The sequence below is a fragment of the Erpetoichthys calabaricus genome, chromosome 18, assembly GCF_900747795.2.
Source record: "Erpetoichthys calabaricus chromosome 18, fErpCal1.3, whole genome shotgun sequence".
In the NCBI taxonomy this organism is placed as follows: domain Eukaryota; kingdom Metazoa; phylum Chordata; class Cladistia; order Polypteriformes; family Polypteridae; genus Erpetoichthys; species Erpetoichthys calabaricus.
Genome location: NC_041411.2, coordinates 3,342,527 through 3,361,156, shown reverse-complemented (window position 1 = coordinate 3,361,156; position 18,630 = coordinate 3,342,527). Strand labels below are relative to the sequence as shown.

Here is an 18,630-nt window from a genome sequence, read left to right as displayed (position 1 = left end):
CTAAAGCTGACATAGAAAAGAAACTCGCTCAGAGTAACATGAAGGACGTCTGGAATGGACTGGTCTGGTCATCACTGCTGGACTCCAGCAATCTGGTGCTAGAAGGAGATGTGGACCAAACTAACACCCTGAACCAATTTCTTCATAGATTTTGACCCCCTCTGCCACCTTCTTCCAATGACCAGTCTCCTCACAGCATCTCTTCTACAAGGAGAACTCCTATCACGTCAACTGGAATGGCCAGTGATGAATCCACCTCTGACCATAACTGAAGACCAAGTGAGAAGGCAACTGAGGAAGCTACACTCTGGAAAAGCCGTGGGACCAGATGGAGTCAGTGCTTGAGCTCTTAAGGCCTGTGCCGACCAACTTTGTGGTGTCCTCTGTCACCTGGTCAGTCTGTCCCTAAGGCTCCAGAAAGGGCTGCTATTGTGGAAAACATCTGTCAAACGGTGGGTGCCTCTTCACCTAATGACTACAGACCAGTGACAACTTACATCACACATCATGAAGACCTTTGAGAGGCTGGCTGCTCCAGGACTATACGAGTTCTCTTGTGGTAGACCACCTGTACCAGGGGGCCAATTATCTGTCTGCTCCACAAGACTTACTCTCACCTGGTCAAAGCTGGCCACACTGTGAGGAGGATGTTTTTTGGTTTCTTCAGTACCATCCAGCCATCCCTGTTAAGGGGTCAGCTCAGAGATATACAGGTGGGTGAGCCGGTGGTGTCCTGGATGATGGACTATCTGACGGGCAGGCCACAGTTTGTAGGACTCAAGGACGGGAGCACCACAAGGAACAGGCCTGTCCCATTTTCTATTCACTCTGGACACCTCTGACTATCTAAATATAACAGCAGGTCAGGTCACCGGCAGAAATTCTCAGCTACTTCTGCACTTACCAGGTGGAGAACTTTGAGAATTGTCTGCAATTTAACATCAGCTAAGCCAAGGCACTGCTTATTGATTTATTTACCTCAACCAAAGAGCTACTCGGTCAAGTCACTGTTCAGGGAGTGGATGTGGAGGTCTGGTACTCTGCTACACGTACGTGGGGGTCCACATCAATGACAGACAGGACTGATATCATAACACAGAGGAACTAGAGAAGAAAGGGCAAAGCAGACTCTTCTTGCTTAGGAGACTGCGTCCCTTTCATGAGGTACTGACATCTTTTCACCTCTTCTACAGCTTTGTGGTGGCCAGGGTGGTGTGCATCATTTCAATTAGCTAATTAGAAGGACAGTTATAGGATGCACTCAGTTTGAAGACAAAACTGAGTGCCATTGTGAACAATGCTGCACATCCTCTCAATAACAAGCTAACATTGGGGACTTTCAGCCAACGAACTATTGAGCAGAAGCGTGTCAAGAAAAGCAACTCGGGGTTCTTTCTACCAACAGCAATACGCCTGCATAGTGCCTCACTGGGACAACCAAATCAGAATTTTTTTTGTTTTTAATTTTCTTTCTTTTTAGACATTTTGGTGTATATTGGAGAGGTTTGTTGTTTGCCATAATAATAATTTTTCTATAAAAAATCCCAGACGCCCCCCCCCCCCCCAATAAAGTTTTCTGTGCCATTCCGTTTCTCATCCACTGGCTAATGTGTGCGGATTCACAATACGGAGTCTGACAAATGAAAAGAAACCATTCAAGCCATTGGGATTTGTTCATTAAGCTGATAGCTAAGTTGTCCCATGTATCTCTCCTCCTGGTATTTCTTAAAAGTTGTGAAGGACGCTACTTCGACTCCATGTCTCAAGATGTTTCTTCCAGATATCCACAAAACTTTGCTTAAAGAAGTGCTTCCTGGCTTCCATCCTAAATGCTCTTCCATTTAATTTCCACCGGTGTCCTTGAGTACGGGAGTCACCCTTCACAGGAAAGAGTTCTGCTGGATCTACTTCATCACAAGCCCTCAAGGATGTGGAATGCCTGGATTAGTTCACCGAGCGGATTCCTCTAACGCAATACAAGTCCTCAAGTCCCATGATGCACCTGGTTGCTCTCTTCTGCACACCGTTAAGTGCTGCTATATCTTTCTGGTAGTGTGGTGACCAGAACTGCACCCAGTACGCGAGATGCGGCCGCCACTTGTGCATTATACAGTCCCAAGCATAATTATCTCTCAATTTATATTCAATACAGTAGTTTTAACGACATAACCTAACATTTTTTTTGCCTTTTCAATGGCTTTTGCACATTGGTGAGACAACAAGAATGTTGTCATCATAAAGTGCTAAATCCTTTCTTCCATCTTGTATTTATAACTGACGTTCCTTTTTTTCACATTCCGTTTTCTATATTATAATTAATTTTTCAATTCGTGTTCGTCCAATTCTTTTGCTTATTTTCTATTATCTACCATTCTTCCAATTTTAGTGTCATCTTCGAAATGCACAAAGTTTACTAACTTTGTCGTTAGCGGAGACTGCAGCAACCCCACCCCGGTCTATGTAAAGCGCTATATAAATGTTAACTATCTGTCTAGCTAAGTCGTCCACTCCCGAGACTTCGCACCACCAATTCACGCTGGCAAAGCGAAATCACCAACAAGTTATGCTCAACGCGTCTCATTTAGAAACGCGTGAGTATCTTGGCCGAATGTATCGAAGTGGCGTTGTTGTCACCTCAGCTTTGTCAATGTCATCCTAACTCTCAAATAAGTGATGCGCTACACTTCCAACTGAGACATCAGTCGACTGCACGTGGACGACGCTGCTGAATGGTGGTTCAGCTGTCAATCTCATAAATCGTCCAATTCAATACAAAGCCGGGCTCTTGAGTGTTAATCTGACTGGTCCTACAAGTCGCCAATCATGTAGAACAACGGAACGGTTTGGCCATTCAGCAGCCAATCAAAATGCGCGCTGGGCGGCACCTTCTAACAGGGCGCCTTCAAGGTTCCTCCGTCAGGATTTGTTTGTGTGGCTGCTGCGCGTGTAACAACAAGGCGAGCCTGTGAACAGACAGGAGACGAGGCGTGCAGCATCGAATACTTCGTTCTGTCGGCGGTGTCTCGACAGCTCGCTTCATTCCAGTTCGGAATTTCTGACACTACACGGTGACTTTGCCTTTGCGCCGTCAAGCGGGAAGTTTATTTATTACCAGATGAGAACTTGAGGCTCAGGAGAGCGACCAGGCCGAGGCGAAGCCCCCGTGAGCGCCGGCCAATGAAAGCCCGCAAAAGTTCTGCACGCAGTTGGGAAACCGCCCAGATTTTTTTCCCCTGAAATTGCACTTCCGCTAACGTTCTTTTTTTTTTTTTTTTAAATACTCAATATGAGCATGAAGGACTTTGACGTGCGTCGCTACTTTTTGAGTAGTAACTTTGTCAAATAAAAAGCAGACGAAGTGACCGGGAGACAACCTTTTGAGGAGTTGTTGCGGCGGGGAGATGGCAACCAACGCGGACGATGACGACGTACCCCTCATATTGACCCTCGATGACGTCAGCAGCGGGGACCACAGACCTGCAAGTGAGTGTCGCGGGCTCCGGTCGGCCACACCTTTGTCCGTCAGTGGGCCAATGAATGCCCGGAGAAGCCACTTATGTAATATATATATATATATATATATATATATATATATACATATGTGTGTGTATAAATATTAACATATCATACGCACGAGCACATAGCAGCTCAGCGTCAAATAAAAACACTTAAGAGGAACAGAATGAAAATAAATAATACAGTTTATAGAAGAAAAGTTTAAAAAAAAAAAATTAAAATAAGGTTAAAGGCCACATTGTTTTCTTATTTTTACATTCTGAAATAGTACGCAGGTACACTTTTACTTTCATTTTAAAATGTCCAGACACATGATTTTATTTTGTGTATGCAACAACATGCCAGTATAATAATTAACGTAATTACAGGAGGTAATGAAAATTATTGTTGTAGTATACCATTAGAACAGTTTATTTAAAACTAGTATCCACAATAGTCACTCCTTAAACTTTAGGATACACTTGGGAACTTTTTGTTTTTTTTTAACAATGGGACAGAACCAAAATAAATGTTGTTGAATGGTGTCTTAGTCTTAGAGGGCGTAATCCACATTCTTTTCCAGTCAGTCTATTTTTGTCAAATAATGAATTACAAAATACAGTAACAACAAGCATGTGATCATCTTGTAATGACAACCATAACAATTTATTATTACATCCATAATTTCACATTTTTTGTTATGTAAGATGAATTTTCTTGAAGTGTTTGTGTTGGAGTATCACTACATCCATTATCCGACCCGCTATAGCCTAACTACAGGGTCACGGGGTCAGCTGGAGCCAATCCCAGCCAACACACGGTGCAAGGCAGGAAACAAACCTCGGGCAGGGCACCAGCCCACCGCAGGAGTATCACTACAACTACTTTTAATGTATTTATTTTTTTGGTCTGTTATTTATTATTAGCCACGCTTGCGCTCTAACCCTGTTAAAGGTGCCACCCACTGCTCATTTTGATTGGTCAATGAGAGGTCAAAGCCCCCATGATTGGCGGCTAGTATGACCAGTCAGATTAACAATCCAGAGCCCGCCTTTCTATTGACTTGGACGACGTGTGAGATTGACAGGTCAAGACCCATTCAGAAGCGTCGTCTCCATGCAGTGGACTGATGTCTCTGGTAGAAGAGGTGTAGCACATCACTGAACCCAGAGTTGTTGTGACATTGACAAAGCTGAGGTGACAACAATGTCTCTTCGAAGTATTTAGAAAAAATATTCACGCGTTTGAAAACAAAACCTGCTGATTTCACTTTGCCAGTGTGAACTGGTAGAAGTCTCAGGAGTGGATGCCTTAGATTAGTTATGTTTAGGTTTATTTATCATATATAGGTTAACACAGGGTCAACATTACAATGAAATATGTATGACGAGAAAAACAAGTCACTCAGCCTAGATCTAATAAAGCTAAAAATAATAAAAAAAAAAATTAGGGTTGGCGCTTTATATAGGTAGTGGCGGCGATATTGTACCCATCGCCATTGACGTTGAATCTGGTGTAGTTAGTAAACTTGTGAAATTCACAAATAACACTAAAATTGGAAGAATACGCGACACTGAGAAAGTTAATAGAATGATTTATCCATCTATCCATCCATCCATTATCTAACCCGCTGAATCCGAACACACGGTCACGGGGGTCTGCTGGAGCCAATCCCAGCCAACACAGGGCACAAGGCAGGAACCAATCCCGGGCAGGGTGCCAACCCACCGCAGGACATATACAATCTCATGCCCTTGGCCGCTTTCCCTCTGGATCCGCGTGTGTCTGCACTGGCGCTCCATCTCTCGAACACGTCCTCGTAACGCCTGCTTCTCAGCGTCCATCATTGTTTTTGAGGTGTCTTGCTTGCCTCCTGTCCGCTTTTGTACTTGCTGTCTTTGCAGGTGACTTTCCATGTGCCTCCTCCTTACGTGTTTCACATCCGCACTGCCTCTTTTGTGGCAACACCAAAGCCAAACTGACCAATCAGATTGCTCTGAGCGACTGGACACACGGAATTTAATGGTTTATTATACAGTAGATTGTCATTTCATTTTCAAACCTGCTTGTTACTGACCAATGTTAGCCAATCCCATAGGGGCCTTTTCCAGCAGGCGCCAGGCGGGGTCCAGTCCATCACATGGCAAACTCCAACTGGGGATAATTTAGCATTGCCAATTCACTTAACCTACATGTCTTTGGACAGAGGGACGAGACTGGAGCACCAGGAGGAAACCATCTCAGACATGGGGAGAACATGCAAGCTCCACACATGGAAGACCTGAGACACAAATGTTGGTCTGCGAAGCATCAGCATGACCACTGTGCCACCGTGCTGCCCTTAATGAATATTTCTATTTTTATTAAGAGTCAATATTTCTGTAGGAATTGCAGTTGTATTAACATAAGTGTTGTATTTGCTAATAAACTCTTTATATACATCAACATTATTATTTAATATTTAAAAAGTGGTACAGTATTTAAAGCTAACTTTTAAAGCTTACTAAAATTTGAATCACTTTAAGGATTTTTTTTTTATGCTTTGCTCAACTAAATTACCATCTTACCCAATTTGTTAATTAGAAGGAAATGTATCTATTAAAAATATTTAATGTGAATACATGAAAGGAAGTTTCAAAATTCCCTTGGTGATTTCGGGCAACAGTCCTATCAAATATTTTCATGGTGTGATTATTTATAGAATGCTCCATTTGCCACCTTTATTTAAATTGGGAACGTTTGTGCTCTCCCATGACAGGCCAATTTATACTTAATTTATGTCATAGTCCACCCACGGCATAGACTGACACGCTCCCCTCTCAAAAGTGTGACTGTGCAATGTACATTCCTTCATGGACTCTTAAGGCTCTAATTGGCCAGTTTAGTAAGTGCATATTTACTGAAACGTGTTTCCATTCGTTTTATAAAACAAAAAATCTTGGAAGGAGACAAGATGTGATTTTCTCAGAGACACTTTAAAGTCCCGTGAATCAAGGCAGTGAGACAAAAGGACAGCTGCTGTACGGGCTTTCAGATGTTTGAAGCAACGTGAGCGGCAAAGACGCAAAGTGGCTGGCGCATTGTGTGCCCGGGGAGGGAGTCGGCGAGCAAAGTGAGCAGGGGGCAGAGCCCCCTAGTTTTCTAAATTAACATGGTGCAGATCAAAGAAAGACCTATCGAAGAGGTTAGAAAATATACACATTTACATGATCCCTCATCACAACAGTACAAAGACAATCAGGAGTCGGTCAATTCATGGTGCAAAATTTCACTAACATCGGTTTGGAAGTCAACAATTTTATTAAAAATAGTGGAGACATGTCAGGAACAAATGCATTTGACTGTGGCAAGAGGAGCGGTGATCCTGGAGGGCACAAACGACCTGCATTTTAATGGATCGTTTTGCTTTTCTTGTGTGCTGCAATCACCGCCAGCTAACATTCAGGCCTGTGGCTACAGCACAGTGTGACACAGAAGAGTAAACTGCTTTCAGTGGTGTAGACTTCAAGCGTGCATCATAGCCTGCAGCATGTGTTTCTATCTTGGTCTTGTTCTTGCATTCTGTAGGCTGTAGTAACCTCTTCAGGGCAGATGTCGACTTTTGTCGATAGACTTTTGTAATCAGTTGTAAACTGTGACAAAACTCGCTGTTACGTTTTAGTTTGACTCTCTTAGCTGGAAGGAAAGTTGGCTTTGTTGATCAGACCTCGATTTACTGTGCATGCGTGAGTAGCGGCAAACCACCTCTAAAATGGCATCGACATCTGGCGAGAGACCACAGCGAATGCACAAGGAGAAATACTCCGTGGAGAACGTTTTGGATATTATCGCTTAATCGGACTCTCACTTGTCAGACCCTGATTTTGATGCGAGTGAACTGGAGATGGAGGTGGAAAACGAAAGTGAGGTACCGGCGCCAGCTGATTGGTGCCCAGCTGATAACGTGCTTTTGTAGCTCATCCGCCTTCCGCATCATTCACCTGGGAGCCACAGCACACATCAATGGATTTTTATGTTGATTTCAGACAAGGGGTCTCCAACTCCAGTCCTAGAGAGCTACTGTGGCTGCAGGTTTTCATTCTAACCCTTTTCTTAATTAGTGACCAGATTTTGCTGCTAATTAACTCTTTGCCTTCATTTTAATTGATGCACAACGTAAGACTCGAGGCCCCTTAATTATTTCTTTTTTTTCCTTAATTAGCAACCAAACAATATTAAGACACAAAATGAACCAACACATAAATAACAAGCTGTGTCCATCACACGATAACTGAAAATAAAGAAAGGTGAAGGCCTCGGTAATGTTGATCTGCTCAGGTCCATAAAACATTTTGACAGCCAGCGCTCTTAAAAAAGAAAATCATCAGTTTTGAAAATTTATGCCGTGGCAGAGTGAGAGCCATGGAATTAAAAAATGGGTTTCATTAGCAATGAAAATTGGCTACAAATTAAGAAACTGAATGAAGTGAAGTTGGTTGGAGTTTGAAGCCCCAATTTAGTTGGTCAACTGTTGGCTCACTTCACATCAAATTTATGTTTAGGTGCCATTTAAGGAAAAAAGAATCCATTCAGTGGTCAGGGTCTCAAGTCAATTAAAATAAAGGGAAATCGTTTATTCGCTGCAAAATCTGGTCACTGATTAAGAAAAGAGTTAGAATGAAAACGTGCAGCCACAGTAGCTCTCCAGAACTGGAGCTGGAGACCCCTGTTCTAGACCATGCTAACGGCCTGCCAGAAGTATTCCCGGCTGCAGGGTAAAAAGAGCCTTCTGCCATTGCTACAGGAGCCCGAGTTGGGAAGAAGATGACGAAGCTTGCTGAAGAGGCAGTGGAGGTGGAAAGAGAGAGAGAGAAGAGAAGAAGAAGAGGGAGAAAGTGCTGTGTGCATTTACTTGTTGGTGCTTTGCTGTACTGTGCGTTAGTGGGAAACAACAGCAAGAGTGTTGTGCTGGAACTTGTGCCTGCTGTCCACAGTATGTTGTGTTTTGGGATGCTGGAGCACCCCCTGGTGGCCACATCGCATTCCAAAATGCATTCCAATTGATGGTGCCCTGCAAATGTTAACACTGAGGTCTGTGTTGATTAGATTTCAACTCGCCTGACACGAGTAGCACAGATAGTTTCAGTTATAAATGCATTATGACTTGCATGTAACATGTCAACGGTTTATCATACTTATTTGTTTTGTTTTTGTCCTTAATCATTCTTCTTGTTACATATGAGACAATACCGTTGGCCCAAGATACAAATCAGGGTGTACAGTATGACATTTGCAGAAAAGAAATGTACTGTATGTTTTGTGGTGTTATTATCATTATTTTTGGTCGTCAGTGTCAGGAAAGCCCAATTAAACCCACTGTGATCCAGTGTTGTACACCAATAAAATGTGAAAACTTTCAAGGGGGTGAACACTTTTTATATGTATTATCCATCCATCCATTATCCATCCCGCTATATCCTAACTACAGGGTCACGTGGGGTCTGCTGGAGCCAATCCCACCCAACACAGGGCGCAAGGCCACCACAGTTTTTATATGTATTATGTACGCTAATTACACTTTAATGGTGAAATTAGTTTTTATTGCAAATTTGTTTGAATTCCAAGTTAAAACAGTCCAGGGCCTTGGAGATGCAGGTGATTTGCCTTTTTTTCTTTCTTGGCTTGCTGGCACTGTGTGCCCCAGATAGCGTGCTAACGGCGTGCTGCCTCTTTAAATTGGACCCCCAGGCTTGAATTGCTATTAATCCAGTGGCCTTTGTACCTTCCCTGTGTAGGGGGAACTGCTTAATCAGCGCAGTGCACATTCCTTTATGTGTGAAAGCATGATACAAACACATGCAGCGTAACTGTGCTGAGCCTACCCCTCTCTTTTGGCTTTCAATTTTTGTCATCTGCCCAGGGGCCATGGGTGCGCACTCGACTTGTCACCTGAATTTAAGAAGAGACATGACCACTGGGTCCGTGTGCGCGTACACGGCAGGCATACGGCGCGTATCTCTGGAAAGTAGAGGCTTACTGTCATCTGCCATCTTAGCCCAAAGCTGCTCCCCCACCTGACGAGAACAGGGGCCGAGACTTGCTGCATCATCTTGCCGAGTTTTGTCAGCGCTGCCAAGGGACGATGTTTGGTTTTTCGTGTTGTTTTTAAAGCTGTGCTCTTCTAATTGTCTGTTAGCTCTGTCCCCACATTCACGTCTTCTCTGCATTGTGCCCTGACTGGATTGTCAAGGTGATGGCCGGTACTTTTTAAATTATCGGACTTTGCTTCTCCCACCTTTTTGGATCCTGAAGGAAAAGTCTTGTGGCAGCTTGTTTCCCACAGTACTGTGCTTTTTGCGGTCTTCTTTCCTCTTTAGCTCAGACAAAAACAACAATATGGCAGTTTAAAATGGGAAGTGATGACGTCTGTTTTATTTTATAAAGTCAACTGGGCAGATTTTTTTTTTTCTTTTGGCTTGTTTGACATTTGTTGTTTTTATAAAAGGGGAAAAAAAACAAGAAGTTTTTATGGGAGGAGCATTGGGCCCGTGTGGATAAGACGACTGAGTAGGAGGCTGCTTTATTTATTAGAGAGCTGCCTGTGAGTGCGTGCATGCGTTTGGCACCGTCTGCAGAGATGACTCAAGCTGTGTGACTGAGGCCGCATGAAGACTTTGACTGGATCAGCATGTCACGGAAGGTGTCCGATTTTACTGAGTTACAGTGAAAGCTTGCGAGACACGGATTGATTACTCTTTAGGAACTGGAATTTCTGGATTATTTTGGAATTTTCCTGGTATAAATAATCGGTATTTTATAGTACACTCTCTTCTCCATTGAATGGCACCCCAAGGCTCTATCAAGGGTGTTGTCCCAGGTGTGCTGGTGAACTGAAGGAGGTAGGGAGTGAAGTGAACTTTCCTCCTTGTTGTGTGCAGGTCCCCTAAGTGAGATGGGGCAGACACGTTTATAGGTTCTGTAGGACTCTCTGAAGACACTGACATTGTGCTGTCTTGACTTAATACGTGCGATTTTGTGTAATTTGGCAGCAGAGGTTAAAGGTTTGTGTCCGCCCCGTGGACTGTGAGGGTGCTTGATGGCAGACGTCTACTGATTCGGCAACAATCTCCACTGCTGTGACCAGCTGCAGCAGGACTGCTGGATGGATTTTGTGGCCTCGCCCTCATTCAGATGTCAAAGGAGCAGATCAGCGTCTTATACTCCCCTGGCCTTCCTTTGCTTTGCTGATACCTCGCAGAGTTACGTTCAGTTTTTGTGTGCCCCATTTTTCCAGTGTGGATTGCTGTACGTTCAATTCCTTGGGACGTTATGAAGAAATTCCACTTTGGGTGTTTGACTTGATGAAATACGGGAATGTCGAGAAACTCCATTTGATTGACTACATGTGGAGAAGTGCTTTTTTTTTAAATTTAAATATTTTAAGAGGTTCATTATAGATACCAGTGGAAATTAAAGGCTGCCCTGTGTTTTTGGGGGGTTTCAATCCTGTCATGCAGGTAGAAGAAATGGGTCGAGAACTCTTGTCACTTGGGATGGATGAAGTGTGTGAGGCTCCTTTACAGCACTCTTCTTACAGTGTAGACTTTCTCTTACCTGGTAGGTACTTGAAAAGAAGCTTCCGGCTTTGGAAAGCTGGCCCGTTTTGCCATGCACGTTTTTAACGATGGGTGGAAGTGGTGCTTAGTGACAACCTAATAAACCTAATAGGGCAGAGTGGTGGCTCCGAGGCTAGGGATCTGCACTGGCAATCGGAAGGTTGCCGGTTCGAATCCCGTAAATGCCAGTAGGGACTCTGCTCTGTTGGGCCCTTGAGCAAGGCCCTTAACCTGCAATTGCTGAGCGCTTTGAGTAGTGAGAAAAGTGCTATACAAGTGCAAAGAATTATTATTATTATTAAACCATGTCACGTGCACAGCCTCATCTAAAACTGACAAAATCTTAATGAGGCAGGAAATGTAAGGCCGTCATTTGTATCTCCTCTGGAGTGATCGATTAATACTAATGATCTGTCGGGGTAGGCTCACTCGGTACTAATTAAAAATGGTGTCATTTTTTCCAAATGGTTCATTTTCACTCAAGGGGTGCCACTTTATCTTTTTTAATAGTTAATAGTGAAATGTCTTAACTACTCCCACAATGCTCATCCTAGCAGTTTTATGAAATATGATCCTTTAGCATAAAAGTGAATGTCATCTTCATTATAAGTGCTGTAATGTTATCCCTCATGCATTGACCGCTTCCTTCTTCCCGTTCTTTGTTTGTAGATGGTGGGAACTATGACATCACTAACAGTACTCTTCCAGTGCCGACTGGAGGGGCCCAGAACATGCAGACACAGTATGGCATGCTTCGTCAGAGCTGGGAGATGAATTACCAGGAGGCTGCAATATACTTGCAGGTAAGCACCCATCTTATTCACACCTGAGGCGTAAGTCTGCATGACATATGCAAGTCTTTATTTTACATAGCTTGGAAACATAATGGCCGTGTCCCTCCTCAAGCATCCAGATAGTGTGTGCTTTTTAATTTAACCTGAAATTCAATTCATTAGTGCACTGGGGGCAAGATAGGTTCCAGCCAGTCCATTGCACATCCCACTCATGGCACACACCCACATTTCTGCTTACATAGGGCTAATTTTCAATTGCCAGTTAACCTGACCTGCACATTTTTGGGATTGTGGGAAGAAAACCAAAGTAGCTTTTGAATAACTAAAGCTGATGTCACATTAAGTGACTTCTGGCCGTGGAGTGTTTCAGACTTGCTGTCTGCTGTTGCTGATCTTGCCACCGTACCAGATAAAAATCACTGGGCTGGTCAAATTCAGTGATTTAGTGAACGCGTGATGAGTTCTAGCACTGTCTTGATGTGCCCTTTTTCTGACAGTCCGTAGCTTTTCCTGTGGTGGGGCATAGCAGGCTTGGCATCTGAACCCAAGATGATGATTCCGCAATGCTAACCAAATATGGCCAAACTACATGTGGATTTCTTGACAATTACAAAATGACTAAGAAAAACTCAAATGTATTGCATGGCCTAAAGCACACATTCTTTGTTTCAGAAGGGGATTTTGCCATTTGACTGTTTTTTTGTTTTTTTTTTATTGTGTCTTTATGGGAATATGTTTTATTTGTATAAATCATGGTCAATGGCAATCCTGTTAATAAAGAATATTATATAATATACTTGCCATCCCCCGTGGCTTTGCTTGTGTAGAAGTGAAGCAGGGCAGCGAGGAGGGCTCCATCCGGCTCCCTACTCCTGACGTCACGCTTCCCCCTCCCCTCATTCCACAGCCTCTGTCTCGGATTAGTGTGAATATATCGCTCCTGCAAGCGAACTACGATACTTAGCGTGATGAGAAAAGTCACAAAATCAACCGGAATGTTCAAGCAAATTATAGAAAAAAACCCCAATCTAAATCTGTTAAGTAGTTCTCTCGTGAAAAGTGGACAGACGTACAGAACGACAGATGTTGGATATTATATATAGAGAGATTTTTTTTATAAATTGAAGCGTAGCCTCCTTAGCATTATCCATCCATCCATTATGCAACCCGCTACATCCTAACTACAGGATCATGGGAGTCTGCTGGAGGCAATCCCAGCCAAGATAGGGCGCAAGGCAATAAACAAATCCCGGGCAGGACACCAGCCCACTGCAGCCTTAGCATTATATTATATTTTTCTTCACAAAACATATACAAAGCATTGCATTTTTTGGCTTGAAAAATGACATTTTTATTAAATCTCCTCTTTCTTCTGCAAAACATGAATAACACTAAAAGTACAAAGTCATAAGTGTATAATAATGATACAAGTAATAATATGCATCTATACCTCTGCCTGATTGACACTTGGAACTAATGCTTTTAGTAATACTCGGGTCTAAAGCTGAGGAGGTTAATGGAGCAGACTGTGGTCATTAGATAGCATTAACACTGTGTCCCAGTCCACATGGTTGTGCTCAGAAGGTCTGAGTCTAGTATGCCTCTGCACACGCTGTACCTGTATATGTGATTGGAATAAAATAAACTGTGTCTCTTTATATTTGTACATGCTCACAGATATGAGAGCTGTTCAAAAAGTAGAAAAACAAAGGCCACCGTAAAGAAGCTCAAACTAGAACATTCTATTAAATGCCTTTAAAACTTATCAGTTATGGTCATGGCTCATTTTCCTCATAACGGTTCTGTTTGCTAACACAGATTTAGCTCACTTTGTGGATAAGTCATTAAAAAAAGAAAAAAAAAAGGTTAAAGTTTTAATGAAAATGTGAGCAGGAGAGTTGAAACCTGTAAATTGATTCTGTTCTTCAGTTGATGACGGAAAGTTGTCCTTCCCTGCTGCACAGCAGTGGTGATTTGGTAATCCCCTCCACTGGGCACTCATTTGTGCATCTGTTCTAGACAGCACAGAGAAATTCAATCAGAACCAGACAATTTTGAGGGAGTGAAAATTGCTCTGTGCAGGGAAAATTAAACTTGTGGTTTAAGTAAAAGTTGGGTGATGCTAAACCATAGGAAGCTATGAGAGGAAAAAAGAATTAGGGGTTTACATTGACACAACTTTCTTATTGTCTAGGTGTGTTAAGTGTGTTTATTGTCTTAAGTGGAAGTTTATCTGTTTGTTACTTGGGTTCACTTACGCATCACAGTAAGCTAACTGTGTGTGTGTGTGTGTGTGTGTGTGTGTGTGTGTGTGTAAAGGCTAGTTATATGTGCTCTATAGCACCCTGTGTTTATGGCTGTACATCTACATGGACAGCTGCTTAAAGCAAAGACTTACTGGCTTGGCATTAGCAGTCTAATTGGCTGCCTTCAGACTTTAGCATTGCTAAACAATGTGCAAATTACCAAAGCCACACTGCTTGCTTTTGGAGGCATCCATTCTCAGCTGCTAACCCTTGTGAGAATGTGGCAACTGTCCATGTTAGGTGCTCTTAGCACTATACGTTGACCCAACCAAACAATAACACACAAGAAAAACAAAAGTAGCAGAAAAGCAAAAAACAATCTTTCATTGGTTTACAAAAGACCTACCGTTCTCTGCTGATATTGGTTGGTTTTTAACCCTTAGTGTCCTCTGCAGGTTGTTATTCACTTCACAACCAATTACTTTCTAACATAACCTGTTAATTTCCTATGGTCCTGAACAGATTGGACCAAGCAGGTTTGCCCAGCACCAGAGCTGAGATCCACCACAGAAAAGTTGCATCAGCCACCTCTGGGGAAAAAATGGGAGATTTGTTATGGTGCTTCTCAAGCAGAATTGTCTTCTATTGTTTATCATTAAGCATTCCTGCAGTCTTTTCTGAACAACTTCTAAACAGCATCAAGCTTCACATTACATTCTTTATGTTCAGGAATGTCTCTGAAACTTAATGGATGTGTGGTCCAGAAGTGGTTATTACTTTCATATAGTACAACTTTGTTGGTATATATTGTGTGTGTGTTTGTCTATATGTGTACATATACTGTACATAAAAATACTATTTGAGTTACCTGTCTAGACCTTGGTATTAATGTTTGCAGTGCACATGTCTCTATTATATGCCATTTGATATGGAATTGTAAAGGCAGTGATATTTTTTTGTTGTGTGCCATCTATTGGAGTGACAAATGCAATGCTTTTAATTACAAAAAATGTTTGTAATGCATCTTCTTTTGGAAAGACAGATATAGCAACCAGACAGACCCACAGACCTTTTATGAAGGTGGATATAGAAATATATAAAATCTTAATTGTTAAGCAGTCTTTATTAATTCATATTCGGTATGTATTGTTTTTCACAGCTGTAGTTAAACACATATTGTTACTTACAAACCAGTATTGCTCAGCTGTTACAGTTCATGAATTGCACATTTTTTAGTGTTTGTGCAAACTACATCAGTACTTTCAGGCTTGTTTAGTGAGAGTGCCATGTTCAAAGTTGTGTTATTTAATTATCACAAATATTTTTGTGTTTATTGTTATCAGTTATAATCGTGTTCATTGCAGTTTGCTGTCTATATTATTGCTTTACATTAGTACATTAATATTCTTAGTCGTTATTTGCATTTTTATTGTCGTTACTGTTAAATGAATTGCTCCTTTCTTCGCTTTTTATTCAAGCCAACCACACATACACATACGTAATCACAATTTAACTTGTATCTCCTCAATCTAGTACTACTACTACTAATAATAGCGTTGCATCTATGTAACCAACATCCTGAATACCGTGGACTGTCTTGATTATGAGTGGCTTGAATGTGTGTTTTCAATAAAACTTATAATGACATCCGTTCTTTCTAAACTGTTCTTTCCAGACAACCTGTGGAGATTGCAAGTTGCAAGTCAGAGTTCAGTATGATTTGTATGAGAAGCATCAGTGTTGCTCGTCTTCTTGCTTTGCGCCCTCCCCCACCATAACCTATCGTCTATGGGGGAGGAGCTTTAGATTCATCCAAAATTTTGATCTCTGGTTTTTGAAGGCTCTCGATGTCTTAGGGTCCCCCGATAGTGAAAACATCAATATCTTGATAATGGATGTGTGTCTGTCTATGTCTGTGTGTGTAACAGCAGATTTTTTAAAGATTCCATCACCATACACTAGACAATGGATAGAGAGAATTATAAAGACGAATAAAATATTAGGTGGTACTGTAAAAAGTATTGAATAGAAATCAAATGGTGTTACTGTATCCTGATGACCTTACCAGGGTGAATTGTTGGGACAGTATAACTATTTACCAACTCAAAGACTATGACTGACTGCATGACCGGGGGGGTATTATTATTATTATCAATCTTTAATATTATTTATTGTATCAGTATGCTGCTGCTGGATAATGTGAATTTCCCATTGGGATTAATAAAGTATCTATCTATCTATCTATCTATCTATCTATCTATCTATCTATCTATCTATCTATCTATCTATCTATCTATGATCACCTCACATTTGTCAGACGTCTTGGGTTCTTATGTGTATCGTTTGACAGTGCTTTGCTAATACCCTAATGCCAAGTCTTCAGGTAACTAAATAATTTATCAGAAAGGTTTGGCATGTTTTACCTCGTGATCACCTGTAAGAGTTGTTCTTCAGTAACTTGTGCGTAAAAGCAAATACCCTCCTGGTGTTTTCAGTTCTTCTAATGTCTAGACTGCTCAGTTAGTGTCCACTGTATCTTATCAACTTGCTTTGGTCCTATGTGTGTGTTTAGTAAATGTGTGAGTGTAAAGTACATTTAAAATAATAATCCTGAACCATAAATGTTTCTTATAATTTCATGTTCTTTGAACTTCCCCATTCACACCCATCCCGTTAATTGTCCGTCTTATCCCAGGTCTCTCTTTCACAGCTGTGCGAATGCACATGCCGTTTAAAGGCGAGGTGTGTTATGACTCAGCATCTGCTCTCATCTGATCGGAGAGTCTGCTCAGTTTGGCTGCTGTGGAACTTGTAAACATGAAGACACTATTCCAGATTACAGAATGGAACTGGATGCCAAAGCTACTTTTTATATGTTTAAACTACATGTACAAATGGCAGCTACAAAGCAAGGCTTTATTGCTTTCACTTCCTGTAGATATTGGGTTTGGAGGAGAAGAAAAGAAACATATTCTCTTGTCTTAGTTTCTGGGTGGAATGTGGTTGGGACTTATAAAGCTACAATATGTATTTTATGACTTAGATTCTTTTTGTCATTCCAAAATACAAAAGGGCAAGGGAAAGAAATGATTGTTTACAGGAATACAGTGCAATATAAAACCAACTACTAAATTAAAGTCACTTTAGATGACACATCAGGCTATGAGATTACACTTTGGATTTATTTTGTAAGGCTCTAGCCTTCCATTACCCTGATCTGGGTTAAGCAGGAATGAGCACATTCTGTTACGCCATGCCATTCTAAAGGTGCTTTACAGGGCACAGTAAAAGATGAGACACTTCTAATGGCTCAGGCCAAAGAGCAAGGTATCTGAAGAAAACCTCCTCCTTGTTTCATGTAGACATTCTTGATTGGGCTCTGTGAAAAAGACTGGCCCAGGCCAGCCAGACAGGTTGGTGCAGTTTTATTTGCACTATCTGTTGAGCTGGAAACCACTTTTGCCATAAATCTTGGTTGGACTTTTGGATGAATGCCCTCACCTCATGACATGATATATTTAGTCTGATTATGTACTAGTGTTTCACATCTGTCTGGATGGCATTCATTGAAAGGGAAAAAGCATCCATATAATCTGTGGCATTCCCTGAGTGAACTATTGATCAGAGTTTGTGCTCAAGGTACACTCGCTATGCTCCCTTTTAACAGGAGGAGCTATTTAAAGCTGCCCTCTCCTAACATTTCATTACTGGTTTGAATTCTATTGAGGGCAGGCAGGGCACCCTGGTGTCTGTTTATTTATAGGAAAAAAGGCACAAAAACATTTGGCTAATAGTGAATGTCATGACATTGCACTGGTTAGTGTGTGGAATAGCCTTCCCTGACCAGGACTGATGTATGTTCTTAATTAAAAAAAGCTCAAGGGACATGGGTGTCAACAAGTATCAATTGGGTAGTTCTGTGTGATGTATGTTGGATTTGTTGCTGGCAGTAAGGTTACGTCCACATTATTACGTTTTCGTTTAAAAACACTGATATTTGTCTCTGTTTTTGCCTTTTGTCTACTCTACCTATCTATCTATCTATCTATCTATCTATCTATCTATCTATAATATAGTGCCTTTCTTATCTATTTATCTGAAAATGCTGGCTCAGCATTGCAGTGTAAATGAGTGAAAATGGACACTTTTGAAAACGCAGACTGTAATCGAGTTCTGATTGGTTTGTGTTTATTACGTTGCCCTTCCCTTATTTGATCCCGCTCATTACATTTTCTCAGCTGCTTTGTTTGCCTTATACCCATTCATTAGGCTCAGTAACAATTCCACCTCGCTGTCCGTCCATACTAAGCAATTTTTATTTTTTTTTGTATTTGTCATTGCTGTTCTCCCGTATGTAAACGCAAGCTGCAAATGAATGTCTTGCATGAAGAACACATGTTCTTCCCGTTTCCGCCAATGTGCACATACTCAGCATAAGCTGTTGTTTTTGTTGTTTTACTGTGGGCATTTGTGAAAACAACACAAGTGTGCACAGAGACA

At 41.6% G+C, this 18,630-nt stretch overlaps 1 protein-coding gene across 2 annotated transcripts in view; it reads left to right on the top strand.

The window, feature by feature from the left end:
• The first annotated feature begins 2,864 nt into the window (after positions 1–2,864).
• Positions 2,865–18,630, top strand: part of tpcn1 (two pore segment channel 1) — a 63,771-nt gene continuing 48,005 nt past the window's right edge. Inside the window, exons 1-2 of one of the 2 annotated variants that reach the window (XM_051921035.1) lie at positions 2,865–3,483; positions 11,760–11,893. In XM_051921035.1, coding sequence (XP_051776995.1) covers positions 3,402–3,483; positions 11,760–11,893 — 216 coding nt within the window. In that variant the 5' untranslated portion in view covers positions 2,865–3,401. The remainder of the gene's footprint in view (positions 3,484–11,759; positions 11,894–18,630) is intronic. The other variant, XM_028824018.2, reaches the window with a different exon arrangement.